The 15483-nt window shown below is 35.3% G+C and overlaps 1 protein-coding gene across 1 annotated transcript in view; it reads left to right on the plus strand.

The window, feature by feature from the left end:
• The window catches only part of TRDN (triadin), a 389840-nt gene that overhangs the window by 37967 nt on the left and 336390 nt on the right, over positions 1-15483 (plus strand). The window contains exon 2 of the mRNA XM_013063299.2: positions 11242-11451. Within this exon, the coding sequence (XP_012918753.1) occupies positions 11242-11451 (210 nt within the window). The remainder of the gene's footprint in view (positions 1-11241; positions 11452-15483) is intronic.

A 15483-nucleotide genomic window follows, 5' to 3' on the forward strand; every position in this document is an offset into this window, starting at 1 on the left:
TTTGCCTGCATTTTCTTCATGGGGTTTGTGGACTCAATCCAGAAAGATGAAGGGTCTGGCTATACTATTCTGATCTGTTCTAAACTTTTCAAATGGCTTAGTGATGATGTGGGACCACATTAAACAAAATATAATCATATCCTCTTACAATGGTGCTCATTCTAAGTGTATGTCTTTTCTCACCAAAATTATTTACTATTTTGATTCTTTGACAATTTAAAAACTTCTACTGATCTGTTTTCAGCCAAATTATGGCAATAGCATTGAATCTGGAGTAACTATAGAAAGTGTCAGTTTATATTACTCATAATTAAAGTTGTAAAAAAATAAGGATACTTCCTTGTAACTTTTATTTCAAAAGCCCCTGGGGTACTCAATAAAATTAGTGGGTATATACTCCATTATTGGTTATATTAATATTAAATTGGCTATATGAATGGATATATACTCTAAAATACCCTTATTCATTTACATGTACATATAACAAAGATGAAATTATTAAATTATTACTGCTTTTCCAACAAATGGATGGAAATTTCCTCATAAATAGAAAACATAGGTTCAGTTTTATTTATATTTAAAGATATCAGAAAACAAGCCAGGTTGATTCATGAAATGATTACCTAAAAACTCACTTCTTGGCCTTTTGGCTAAGATCAAGTGTAGTACCTAAAAACTCACCCAGAGAAGTAAACTTGAAAGACATTTAGATCTTAGTTCTTGTATTCTCTTAAATTTCCTGAACGTAGCTGATGAGAATGTGAGAAACCCCTTATTTTATGAGTATAGTTTCAAGAAGAAGCTTTACATGAAGTCCTTATCATTATTATTGAATACACTTATGTAAAAAGAGTATGAATACCTGTGCGCCTTTAGGGGTTGGAGCAGGGTAGGGGGCTGGGGGAGGGAGGGGAGACTCAAACTTTCTTTTTTTTTTTTTAATTTTTTTTTTATAAACATATATTTTTATCCCCAGGGGTACAGGTCTGTGAATCACCAGGTTTACACACTTCACAGCACTCACCAAAGCACATACCCTCCCCAATGTCCATAACCCCACCCCCCTTCTCCCAACCCCCCTCCCCCTAGCAACCTTCAGTTTGTTTTGTGAGATTAAGAGTCACTTATGGTTTGTCTCCCTCCCAATCCCGTCTTGTTTCATTTATTCTTCTCCTACCCACTTAAGCCCCCATGTTGCATCACCACTTCCTCATATCAGGGAGATCATATGATAGTTGTCTTTCTCCGCTTGACTTATTTCGCTAAGCATCTTGCAACGTGGATGGAACTGTCACACTTTCTTAATGAAAATAAAGTAGAAGCTATTGTGACACTGCAATGGTGGGATTATGACTCCATGTTGGGTAAAAGCAGCAGGAGACGATTAATTCTTAAGGCATCGTTGATTTCCATGAAAATGTCTTTAAGAGAAAGGAAGTAAAAAACACACATTAGAATCAACAAATCATGAAAAGCTAATGATTCTGAAGCACTGAGTTTAGTATTCTTTTTTTCTGAATTGAAATAGCATGCCATTACTCCAGTCTTTTCTATCTCAGTGAGTTCCTGATTCACTGGCAATGGGGCAATTTAGTAGGAGGAATGCTGGGGCTAGGTGGAGTGTTTCAATTATGCATATTTGGCCCAGGAAGAAAATGAATCAACCCAAACATAAAATGCTAGAAAATTAATTTCTCCAAGGAACCTGAATATAGTTTATGGATCATATGTCTGTCCTGTTCAGATCATATTTCTAGGAACCAGAGTCTAACTTCTGTTTACCTAAAACCAAATTCACAAAAGATGGGAGGCTTTCTGTAGATTCTGTCCCCAGACTTCAAACTTATAAAATTAGACAGATCCTAAGTTGGCTTCTCTTATTGCATGAGACCTCCTGCATGCATGAGGTGAGGATGGATTATTTTTCTAAAATAAATCTGATGGAACCTGCCAAAGTCATTGTTATTTAAAAAGTCATTGTTACTTTTAAAAAGTGATCTCATGGGTCTTGTTGATTACTTTCAATCCCTAAATTACCTAACAATATGTAGTACCATTTGACATTGTGATCTGGGCCACTTGGGCAGGTACTGGTAGTAAGGGACCTTGGCCATGATTTCCATTATTTTAACATGAAAGATAGAGCCCTATTAAAATAGCTATGTTTATTAAGCTTAAAATATATTAATACTTATTTGAGCAATTTTTAAAAAGATTTTATTTATTTATTTATTTGTCAGACAGAGAGAGACAGAGAGAGAGAGCACAAATAGGGAGAATGGCAGGCAGAGGGAGAAGCAGACTCCCCACTGAGCAAGGAGACTGATAGGGTACTTGATCCCAGAACCACTGGATCATGACCTGAACAGAAGGCAGACGCTTAACAGACTAACCCAGGCATCCCAATTTGAGCATCGGACTGAATTGTATCACTCTCAAATTTCCATGTTGAAGCTCTAGCCCCAGCACGATAGTATTTGGGCCTTTGGGAGGAAATTAGGTTCAGATGAGGTCAAGAGGGGGAAGTCCTGATGATGGGTTTAGTTCCGTTATAACTGGAGATGGTAGAGAGCTAGCTTGTTCTCTCTCTGCGATGAGAGGACACAGTTCTCTTCCTTCCAAGTCAGCAAGGGAGTCCTCACCAAAATCTGACTATGCTGGCATTATCTTCCACAATTTCTTGCCTCCAAACTGAGGGGAAAAAAAAATTCTCTTAAGACATCCAATCTGTGGTATTTTGTTATGGGAGGTCCCACTGACTAAGATGATGCATCAACATGCATTTGTAAGTTGGCCATTAGCACTTTTATTCATCTGTACTATTTCCAGTGCCTGATCTGGTTGTAGAAACCTCTCCCAGATGTTGCACTTTTTGGAGACGATAACCGTATTAACATTGCAGATGCTAGTTCTAATTGCCTCATTGGAAATAAAAATGGGTCTGCTTAATTATTGATATTATTTAGTAAATATATATATATATTTTTTCAGTCAAAGAAATGCACATCTTTATCTCTATCCCACTAGTCTTTCCTTCTCTGTTGGAGCCTGAATTATTTTGACCAGCTAAGTTTCCCACTTATTAGATGTACACATATGCTTTTACTTCTTTCAGTAACATATCTCTTATTTGAACATTTTCATCTATCATGAAAATATATTTTGTTCTTTATTTAATTTATTACTCTGGTAAGAAGTTAATATGTACTGCATAGCCTTACATATGCAGAAATACTGTGGTTATTTAATAAGATACTTTTAAAAAACTGATTCCCTTCAGCAAAACTTAAGAAGTTTTTCACATTTATTTTTTATTTGAACCTCACCGTGTAAAAAGTGCTGAAGCACTACATCCTACTTAAAGATAGATGACTTACTCTCATCTTAGAGCCTTGTTGAACAACAAAAAAGAAAAATACCAAAGTCAGGATAATTTTATGTCATTCTATTTATCAAAAATTTACATAATCACAGGTAAAAACAATAGTGTTTATTTCAAAAGTACACAGAAATATCACTAAGGAGTTGAAATTCTTAAAAAAGAAGTTGGATTTTAAGAGTGGAGTTATTTGGGTTCTCTTAAATAGAAAAAAACGAATTCCTCAGAGATCCTTGGCCACCGTGGATTGGTAAAACACAATGCATTTTACCTGTAATATGTTGGGAGTTTAACACATTTTGTTTTAAGAAATGAATTCTAATTATGTACTCATTATTGTTCTTCATCTCTGATTTCAGTTTCCTATTTGTAGAAAAAGTAGTAAATGCTAAGTTGAAAATGACAGGTTGAAAAGGCAGGGGAAAATTGAGCTAATACAGGAAAACACATATACTTTAATTTGCAGTAAGGACTACTGAACTGGAAAGTGAACGAATGGATCACAGTGAGGGTCTACCACCTAGGAAGATAAACTCTACCTCTTACTCACCCAAACACAAGTGAGGTCTTCTTAAAGCACTTCAATATCTGAATTTGTCCTTGAAAACACCAAAAGATCATTTTATTTAGGACCATGACAATGAAGCCACTTGAGAATTAAGAACTTTTTTTTTCAAAAATGAAAATAATTTTAAAGAACTTGATATTTAGATTGTTCTGACTGATCACACCTCACAACACAAATATTGAAAGAAAAGAATTATTTATATCCATGGCAAGAGCCAGAGCATCACTCAGAACTTGTGATGGCTAGTAATACAAACATAAGCAAATTATTTTATATATTCCCATAAAATTGGAAAGCCCAGACCTTTATCTGATTCTAAACACAGCTGGCTCTGTGAACCTACACAGTGGAACCTGGATCTGCCTCTTTCCGTCTTGCAACTGACTCTCCAACTAGTGGGATAGAGGACAACTTGTAGACCCCACCAGCTTGCCGACCACAGCAGAAATAGAATGTCATTCAAGAGCTCCAGAAAAAAATGTGGAGGAGTCTGATTACCCAAGAGCGTGTTCTGATTGGTCAGGCTTGTTTTAAAGAACCAATCCTATGGCTGGGAGTTAGATGAGGGTGCACTTTCTAGTTCCACTACTACACAAAGAAATTCTGCTGGAAGAGTATGGAGAGTGGGTCAGTAGGAAGAATTGCCAGTTAATGTAAAAAAGTAAGTTTATATTGGCTCCTTCTGCAGGTAGATTAGGCTGCTTTATTATCCTCTGAAATATCAATGATGATATCTCAGAAATCTTAGAGAAAAGGTGGCAGTTTAAGCCTTTCATTGAAATTGACAGGAGATCTCTTTCTGGTGTGAGACAAAGCTATTTTTACTTTGAAAGACAGTGAATAATTTTTTTTTAAGTGCCTAGAATTTGAAGGCTTCTAAAATTTACTCTAGGGGTATTTATTATGGTTTATCAACTACATATATACATAAATATATAAAGCATATACATATATATATAAATATGTAAAGCATATATATAGTATATATATATATATATATATTAACTAGAGCATCTAGGATTATTTTGACAAAGGCCATTTTTGTGAATTGTCATGGTTTATCTTGCCTCTCAAAATCTATTTTCATTCAATTTATATATACTTCTAGAAAAACATAATTTAATTGTCACAGATGTCTATGTGATACATAGACATTCTGCAGACACCAGGATTGATAAAAGATGGATTTTTCATTTTTCAACTTTATTTGCCAAAAGATATTTTTAGCGAAGTTTCTCGAAAATATTTACTTACATGTGTATTTCTAGAACATCCAAATGTAGTAAAGGTCATTCTTGTAATTGGGAATTACATTCTTAATATAATTTTGGAGTAATACATATTTTTACATTGCCATTGTTAGTATATACTCCTTCTCTGTACTTTGTTCTCAGATTTTCAAAGGAAAAATACAGCATTGGAGTTCTCCATAAACCACATCACATAGGAAAATGCAAAATTCATAATTAATGCTTTTATGTAATGAGAATGTAATATTTTATTTATACCATTCTAGAATATAGGGGCTTTCCTGAGCATCCTGGAAGAAATTGTATTGTTAGTGTCCCCTAGGAATAATAATAGGCAAGTGTATTTGGCAGTTTGATCTGATTAATAAGGCATGATGAGGTTAAGTGACTTCTTTTAGGAGGCTTGTGATTTAGCCTTCAGTGCCTAACCTGACTGTGAATCTTAGTGTTTGGAATCACTACATAAGCAGCCCCTAGTTTTATGTTATGGGGCAGAGTCCCCACTTCTTTTGCAGCTGATTCTAGCTCTCTGTATTTCATACAAAACAATGTATATGAAATCAGAAGGAATGGAATTAAAAAGTAGGCATGGAAAATGCTGCCACATATCTTAGATGCTCTGAGATGCCAACTTCTCAGGAGCATTGCCCATGTCGAATTTCTCAATAATATTTACCTCTCATTTTTTCCCACCATATCAATAACCAACTCTTGTCATCTTCAAAATACTTCTCAAACATTAAATAATCTCAGATTACACACTCTGTTATTCACATATTTCTTGACCAACTGTCAGAGAAGGCAATTTATATTTCCCCTCAATTTTATTCCTCTTGGCTTTGTGTGGCTTCTGCAGTAAATTTGAATGGAAAATGAAAAGTACAATTTAGTATGTTTCCATAACAAAGGAAACACATAATATTCCATAAGCAGTATAACCTTCAGACTACTTTCAAATTGCTTATAGTTTTGCCTTCTGAGCTGGATACACAGAATATATTTTCAACATCTTTGAGTCTTGATTAACTTTTATTGGAAATTTTGAGGATGTGAAGACAAAAACATACAGAAAAAAAATCTAAAAAATCACTTAGTGTTAACATTTTCATCCATTTAAAAAACTACCACATTGGGCGCCTGGGTGGCTCAGTGGGTTAAGCCTCTGCCTTCCGCTCAGGTCATGATCTCAGGGTCCTGGGATCCAGCTCCACATCAGGCTCTCTGCACAGCAGGGAATCTGCTTCCTCCCTCTCTCTGCCTGCCTCTCTGCCTACTTGTGATCTCTCTCTCTGTTACACAAAGAAATAAAAAATCTTAAAAAAAAAAAACTGTACCATATTTGTTTTGTCAGAATTATAAGGTGAAATAAAATTTGAGATTCATAATAATATCAGTTCTTTTAAATATGAAAGTTCTCACTTTAACACTGAACTTACATTGCTTTCTGAATTTATATGGTTTCTCATTTTTCTGATAAAAAAAGAAAAAAAGTATAGAAATTCTTGTCCTTTTAGAAATTTTTTAGTTTTTAAACATGTGACCAGGAAAAAGGAAGACATGACCAGGATTTGACTAATTTGTATCAAATCCCAATAGATGTGTTCTTTTGGTTTCAAGATACCAAGCAGGTGCGTATGATATTGTCTGCAGAAATACACTCCCACACCCAGTTCACTGAAGTGAATCTGAAGTGCAAAAGCAATTCTTCTGGTGTTCTCCATCTAGCAGTAGCGGGAAGTCTTCCAGAGATTTAAAAACTGGAGATTAGCAACATATCAACTTTCAGGTGGCCTCTCCTAAACACTTGTAATTCACTTACTCTCCTGCAAATCATTATTCCAAAGGTTTGATTCACTCGTAGCCGCACTTGGATCTTAAATTGCACTTCGAAGCACTCCTATCCTTCATCCATTTTCAGAACTGCCATTAGAAGTGATGGGAATTTGGCACAAAAATCAATGAAAGGATATGATATGAGATCGTTCTAATTTTTCCTTCTTTGAGATCCATCTCAAGTACAGTCTGTGAAATCTGTTTTTTAAAGGTATTTTTCCATCTTGCTATCATTTCAGCTAAATTGGGTTCATGAACTTGGGATATGCATTCGCATAGATTTTCAGAAAAAAAGGAGATTTGTTGATGCTATTGTTAATTTCTACCTAAAATTATTTCAAAATCTTAATTCATTTTACCACTATTTGCCTTATCAGCTTTTTAATCTCTTAAAAATATGGGGCTAGATTTACTAGTGTTATCTAAAAATGCTTGTACTAGTTATGTCTGGTTATTATTAATACCTACTAATACATACACTTGAATGTATTTGATTTTCTTTTTCCTAATCAGTGATTGAATTTTATGACACTTTTATCAATAGAAGTATATAATTGTTTATTGATAAACATTAAAAAGTAACACTTTATTAACCAGAGCATTTAATTTTGCATGCAGTATTTTCATTTCTTCCCCCAATAACTAAAAATTTTCATATGAACTGGACTCAAACTCTAAACACCCCATATACACAGCTGTTCGAAGATTCAAAATTTGTCTTTCTCTTTTAACAAAACCCTTGACACTGTAAACATTTGTATTGCAGCAAAGTAACTTTATTTGTTACAGATCATCCTCTTGGTTTGTTGATAGGGCAAGGCAGTCTCCATTAATATGAATAAATTACAGTATGTGTCCTTTTATTGTATTACAAGAAGGAAATTAGTTGATTAAGAAAGTCTTTGAAGGCGTCATAACATCCCATTTTGACTCCCTGAAAATACCTTAGGCTAACATACATGTTAATTGGAAACAAATGCCTGCATTTCTTGACGAATTAGTCTTTCAACTTCTACTACTCTTTCTGAGGTTAATCTTGCCCTTCTGGTCTTTCTTTGCCATTTTAGTAATGGTTGTACTGGCCACAGAGGTGGCCGTAGGAATACCGATGATAATGATGTTGATAATAATGAAGAGATAGTTTAGCAGCTGTTGTATTTTCATTTATTGAATAACTCAATGTAGCAGGAAATTTTCCAAGAAATTGACATGATTTATTTATCCACCATCATAAACCTGTAAGTCAAGTCTTACCAGCTTCATTCCTCAGATATAGAGGTTTTTCGCTCAGAGGTGAGGAGCCCTAGTGACCTTCTAGCCATGGAGTTAATCCCAGTCTCTCCTGACTGTAAAACCTGTGGCAGACCTGTTTTGCTTTACTGTTTCCATGAAAAAACTACACGTAACTGAAAGGAAGAGTTGTGCAAGGTAGAGAAAGGGGTTGAAAGATTGAAGGGAACACTTTAATTCCACTCTGAGACTGTCAAGGAATACAAGAATTCCCTTCAGTTTGAAAATACTAAAACCGTTCAGCTATTATTTAGCATATTCTAAAATAACAACAAGTAATCTTTCTGGCTAGGTGAAATTTGTTTTGTGCCAAGTGTCAAAGGAGTATGAAAATTTGAAGTTTGTTTTTTAAATTTGAAATGTAATTTAGAGGTAAAAACTAAAATTAAAAATGAGTAATTGTTGGATTCCTGGGTGGCTCAGTCGGTTAAGCATTAGACTTTTGATTTTGGCTCAGGTCACAGTCTCAGGGTTGTGAGATCGAGCCCCATCCAGCTCTGCACTGGGCGTGGAATCTGCTTAAGATTCTCTGTCACCCTCTCCCATTGCCCCTGACCCCTCTTCCTCTGCCCCTCTCAAAAAAAGAAAAAAAAAAAAGACACTTATGTATATTAGAAGATGATTAATAAAAATTTCCTTTTTTGATATGTAATTCTTAAATTATTTTCAATAATGTAGCCTGTATTTAAAATATATGAAATATATTGTTAAACTGTTATTTTGGAAAAAAACATTTGAATTGTTAGAGATATTTTTTCTCTTTAGGGTTCAATACATATCTGTATAATTTGGGATTAAAAATACTGTGAGAATCACTTGACTATTCTGGATGGTTTTGAATTGTTCTTAAATGTAACATGATACAGTAGTTTCAGATGATTTCTAAGTTATCCCTAGAGTTAACTTCCTGTAAGCCCAGGATTGTCAATATAATCAGATATGCCTCGTCTCCATTGAGAGGGGCTTGCCAATCATACAAAGGCAGCAACTTTGCAGGAATAAAATGAAAGAGCTACAAAAATTTTAAGTGGTTCCTCTGTATATAAAAATACCACAAAAATAAAGAGGTAAGCATCTATTCTTGATTTCAGCACAAGTGATCTTAGGGTGGTGAGATCAAGCCCTGTGTCAGGATCCACACTGAGCATGGAGTCTGCTTAAGTTTTTCTTTCTCTCTTTCTTTTTTTTTTTTTAATTTATTTTTTTTATTATTATTTTTTTTATTTTATTATTTTTTTATTAATTTTTTATTTTTTATAAACATATATTTTTATCCCCAGGGGTACAGGTCTGTGAATCACCAGGTTTACACACTTCACAGCACTCACCAAAGCACATACCCTCCCCAATGTCCATAATTCCACCCCCTTCTCCCAAACCCCCTCCCCCCAGCAACCCTCAGTTTGTTTTGTGAGATTAAGAGTCACTTATGGTTGGGAGGGAGACAAACCATAAGTGACTCTTTCTCTCTTTCTTGACCTTCCCCCACCCTGGCTCACTCTCTCTCTCTCTCTCAAATAAATAAAATAAATGTTAAAAAAAAAAAAGAGGTAAACAGTTGAGGGATAAAGCTGCAACTTAAGATCAGATAAAATTTTACTATCATGTGTGTGTTTGTGTATATACATACATATCTACACTCTTGCAATGAGTATAAATATGTATAAATACATATACATGCATAAACAAATATAAATATTTGTATATTCACATATACATGTATTTAAAGATATACATACTTCTGATCAGGTACATGTATATGTGTGTGCAGTTTTTTAAACCATCGAATGGAGGTCATTTATAGAAAAGCAAACCAAAAATTCTCAAGACAAAATATATAAAGGGAAAACAAGTATACAAAAAGCTCATCTCTAGTAATCAAAGAGTTACAAAAGAAGCAGAATTTTCCTTCTGCATGACTGCAAATAGTTTGAACACTGGTAATACCCAGTATTGTCAAGGATAAGAAAACAGAGATTCCTAGCACGTAAAAATTTCAAAAATATACCAATTGCCAAATACATATATGTACTTTCATAAGATATAAAAGTGATGTTATTTGTCTAAGAAATTCTATATTTAGGAAATTCCCTAACATAAAAATTATTAATGGTCTGACGAAAATCTCTGCCATGTCCCAAGGTAGAAAACTTTTTGACTAAATTATGCATAGCCATGAAGTGACATGACATGCAGCCACATAAGTGGTATTTTATGGAACACATATGGCAAGAGAGCTTGTTTATTATATATTGCCTAGTATAAAATATAAAGGAAAGAGTCATGATAACTTCAAAAACAAATAAAAGCAGGAATAAAAATGTTTACTGAATATAGTAAGATTTTCCAACGTCTTTCCACAGAAGATCACTTAGATCTTCTGTGCCCCTTCACAAATAAAAAATGAATGGCTTCAATAGAAGGGTCCATTGCACAGTTAAACCAGGATTCCAAAAAGGATTGTATCCATTTGAACGACTTTATCATTGATTTTGTTTCCTCCCCAGAGGAAACATTTTTGATTGCATTCAGAACTGACATATGAACCTAAATAAAGGAACAAGGTGTTAAAAAACAACTTGACCAAAAACCCCATTGCCTTTGATGGTAGTGGATATAGGGGGTGATAAGGGAGAAGTAAAAATGATTGAAGGTGATGACAAAGTTTGTGAGTCCCTCGGTATTATTTACAGAGATTAGGAGAGGAGGAATGCCAATCACTAGGGCATGTGGATTTTGGAGTGAAGGTAAATACTAGGGCAGTGGGCAGGAAGTTTGGCCTGCCACTAAGGAAGTGTGCTCTACTACAGAAAATGGTACAAACAATTTAAATATACTTATATAATCTGTGTGTTCTTTTGGTCACCAACATTTAACATGAAGTTCTAAATTGTAATTTCCCTTTCTGAATGTTTGATTAGGAAATGCATCTACTACCACAACTGTGATCGACAGCAAAAATGGATCCGTGCCCAAATCCCCTGGAAAAATGCTGAAGAGGACGGTCACAGAGGACATAGTGACAACATTCAGCTCCCCAGCAGCCTGGCTTCTGGTCATTGCTCTGATAATCACATGGTCAGCTGTTGCTGTTGTTATGTTTGACCTGGTGGATTACAAAAACTTTTCAGGTAAGGTCTGTGAAATGTGGGTTTTAGAAGAAAGGAAACAATGTTCTCTCCCATCTGTGTTTCTTTTCATCATATCTTCCTGCGAGAAATAAAGCTCCCTGTAAACATGAGGGAATGCCAGTGTCTGGTTTCCTTCTTCCCCATTTCCTTCTATTCTTCTTTGAGTGTTACAGTCCGTGATTTCAAATGAAATCTATTTCTGTATTTGTAATGCCGAACACAAGCTGAATGTTACAGTCCCATGAAGATAATGATTAAAAAGTTTGGTGAAGATCTGGTTTGGGAACAGGGACTTTATCAGTTTAAAACCAAACCAAACCAAATAAAAAAACTTTTGGACAAGTGGGAAATTGTATAAAACATTTTTATGTCCCTCTACCATCTGGCTCCAAGCTTGCTTTCCAGAAATTCTCTTTGCTCCTCCCATCAAAACATCCTATTTTGAGTTCCCGAAAAGAAAGAGTGTGAAAAGGATTTTCCCAGAATTACTCGTAATGAGATACTACATCTTGAGTGGCCATGTGTTCTTATGGGTTTGGAGTAAAACAGGAATAATGCCAACGGAGGAAAGACAGATTTTCCTTATGGTATATTCACTCTCTGAGTATACCGTTTATCACTTTGTTCAAGGTATTTGGACACTTCTAAAATTGTATTTGTCTATTTCCACACCTGACATGCTCTATTGACTGTGAGTTCCTTGAGGGAAGGACTCAGTCAGAGGTATAATGAATATTAAATAAGTAAATGAATAAATGTATGCTTTTTAACCACAAGCAAAACCATTTCATTAAGCTCTTAATGTGCTCCTACATATTTGCACCATTCACCCCCACCCCCATTTCCCATTTTCTTTCTCCAAAGGGAGTGGAATCAGTAGACCTGAAACTATAAATATCATAAATTGCATTCTGTACAATCAGAAATCCTCTCTACTTCTTATTATGGTATTATGCTTTTTAAGTAATTATTTATCCAGAACCTAGTATATATGCCAAGCAATGGCTACATTAAAAGAAATATAAGTATTAACATTGCAAATCCATAGAGCGGGATCATTTGTGTTTATTGATGTAGCAGTGTGATTGAGATGATTCCTCTTGCAATACCATTAGTAGCTGTGCTAAAGTGAGCATTATCTATCGAGTAGAGATAAGTTTCATGATGTCAATGAAAGAAAGACACTATCCGGAACTGTGGACCTCTTCTCTAAATAAGCAATACTTTGGGTATACTCTGTAATGGAGGCTTTTAAAAGGATATACAATTGAAATGCCCATTATATAAAATTAAGACCTAGAGTTTTAAGTGAAAACTTGGCTGCATGATTCTAGATGATTTTCCCTTGAGCCTTTATGAGTGGTGATATTTTGTCTATTCTTTCTTTTTCTAGAATTTCATTCATTTACATTTTGGAACCAAATACGATTGCAAAATATAGTTCTTTAAGCTTTACAATAGATATATTTGAAGAACTGCTTGTAAAATCTCATATTTATAAAGTTCATAATTTAGTGAGTACACCACAGAAATTACTGTTGCAAGGAATTTGTTCTTAATTATCTTATAAAACGAACATCTACTTGTAATTAGACTTTCGGATCAGATTACTTAAATGTAAAACACACTTAACAATCTATGGTAGAGTTTCCTTGGACCACTGTAACTAGGTGTTATTGATCATGCCTATGTTATTGGCATTTCATCTCATGGGGGAAAAAGAGCCACTGTATTATTGCTACTTCATTACTTTTTTCAAGGAGTGTTTATTAGGCACATCTTCTGTATATGGCCTCCTCTACTAGTTTCCTATATTTATTAGTGACCTAACCATCTATCCATTCCTCACAGAAAGAAACCTGCAAGTCATCTTTTAAATCTGCTGAACACGATCAATCCCCATGCTGGATACCAGCTGACTCTCATATGTCTCATGAATCCTCTCCCTTATCTGGTTACCGCTGTCTCCGTTATTCCATTTCAGACCTCGATTCTCTGTTGAGGGCACTCATTCAATTTCTTCTTGACTCCTTCATCCAGTGTTTCCCCTTTACTCTTGCTCCAAAGGTATCTTCATAAAACATAAATTTCGCCAAGTATTTTCTATTGCCAAAGTACAAATTCCTTGGCATGAAACTCAAGTCTTTGGCTTAGATCTCTCTTTTCATCATGTAATTCAGTGTATGCAACCTGTTTTCCAGCCATCCTTACTATTGCTTCTCCCGGCTTTCTTTCCCTAAGAATACACCCTTCCTCACCTCTGCTCATGCCACCCTCTCCCCACTCCACCCTCCCAATCAGCAAGTGTGATAAATGAGTTAAAAATGTGAACTCTGATGCTGGATTTCCCTGGTATTAAATCCAGATCTTACAACTTCTTACCTATGTGATATTGGGCAAATCACTTAGCCTCTCTTTGTCTCAGTTTCATCATCTATAAAGTAGGGACAATAATAGGACCTAGGTAATAAAATTATTAAGAGAATCATAGAAGTGAATATATTTGAAGTGCTTAGAACAGAACCTGCTTTATGACAAGCACTGTAAAAATATTAATATCACTAGTAGAGATTCATTCCTCCATTTTCTTTCTTTTTTTAAAGATTTATTTATTTGACAGACAGATCACAAGTGGTCAGAGAGGCAGGCAGAGAGATTGGAAGGGAAACAGGCTCCCCACTGAGCAGAGAGCCCGATGTGGGGCTTGATTCCAGGACCTTGGGATCATGACCTGAGCTGAAGGCAGAGACTTTAACCCACTAAGCCACCCAGCCGCCCCTCATTCATCCATTTCCTTAAAGGATGAATTCATCCTTCAAGACTTACTCCATTTTTTGGTGAAACTTTCTCAGATTTCCTAAGAAAAATTCACTGCACTGTGCTTTCATTCCCTTAGTACCTTATGGGTAGTTCCATTAACAGCAGTTAACACACTGTATTATCAGTATCTCTTTACTTACCTGTTTCACTCAAAAACTTAAATTTATCTGAGGAAGGGGCTGGCTTATTTACCTCTGTACATGAGTGACTGTCATGTAGTAAGTTCTCTGCTAACCTTTTCTTATAGGATACAAATCTTGAAATTTTTATTTTGAAATAATTTTTTTACATTATGAAGAAGAACAATTTTTATTTTATGCATTCTTTGACCAACTTTAAAAATTAATAAATACATTTAATAAAATCAGAATTAAAAATAATGAAATATGTTTATCAGATGAAATGTTATTTGTCATATTTTATAATGGTCATCCATGGTTACATAATAAGTTACTTCAAAAATAAGTGGTTTGGGGCACCTGGGTGGCTCAGTGGGTTCAGCTGCTGCCTTTGGCTCAGGTCATGATTTCAGGTCCTGGGATTGAGTGCTGCATCAAGCTCTTTGCTTAGTGGGGAGCCTGCCTCTCTCTCTCTCTCTCTGCCTGCCTCTCTGCCTACTTGTGATCTTTCTCTGTCAAATAAATAAATAAAATCTTAAAAATAAAATAAGTTTTATTTTTAAATAAAATAGTTTAAGGGGCGCCTGGGTGGCTCAGTGGGTTAAAGCCTCTGCCTTCGACTCAGATCGTGATCCCAGGGTCCTGGGATCGAGTCCCGCATCGGGCTCTCTGCTCAGCGGGGAGCCTGCTTCCTCCCCTCTCTCTGCCTGCCTCTCTGCCTACCTGTGATCTCTGTCTGTCAAATAAATAAAGAAAATCCTAGAAAAAAAAAAATAAGTGGTTTAAAATAACAATACATGTTTATTATGCCAAACAGTTTTTTCAGGTCAGGAGTTTGGAAAAGGCTTTGGGTAGATCTTGAGGACGCAGTAAAGAAGTTGGCTGGCACTGTGGATATCTGAAAGATTTTCTGTGGTAGTGGAACCATTGGCAATATGTCTCATTCATTTGGCTGTCAAGTTAATGCCGCTGTGTCCTCACAACATGACAATGGACTACTCTCAGATCCAAGGAGAACAAGAAAGAAGCCACAAGTCCTCTTACGATCTAAACTTGAAAATCATATACCTTCAGTTCTGCAAAATCCTTTTGG

This window comes from Mustela putorius, unplaced genomic scaffold (assembly GCF_011764305.1).
Source record: "Mustela putorius furo isolate JIRA1106 unplaced genomic scaffold, ASM1176430v1.1 tig00003863_pilon_pilon_pilon, whole genome shotgun sequence".
NCBI lineage: Eukaryota > Metazoa > Chordata > Mammalia > Carnivora > Mustelidae > Mustela > Mustela putorius.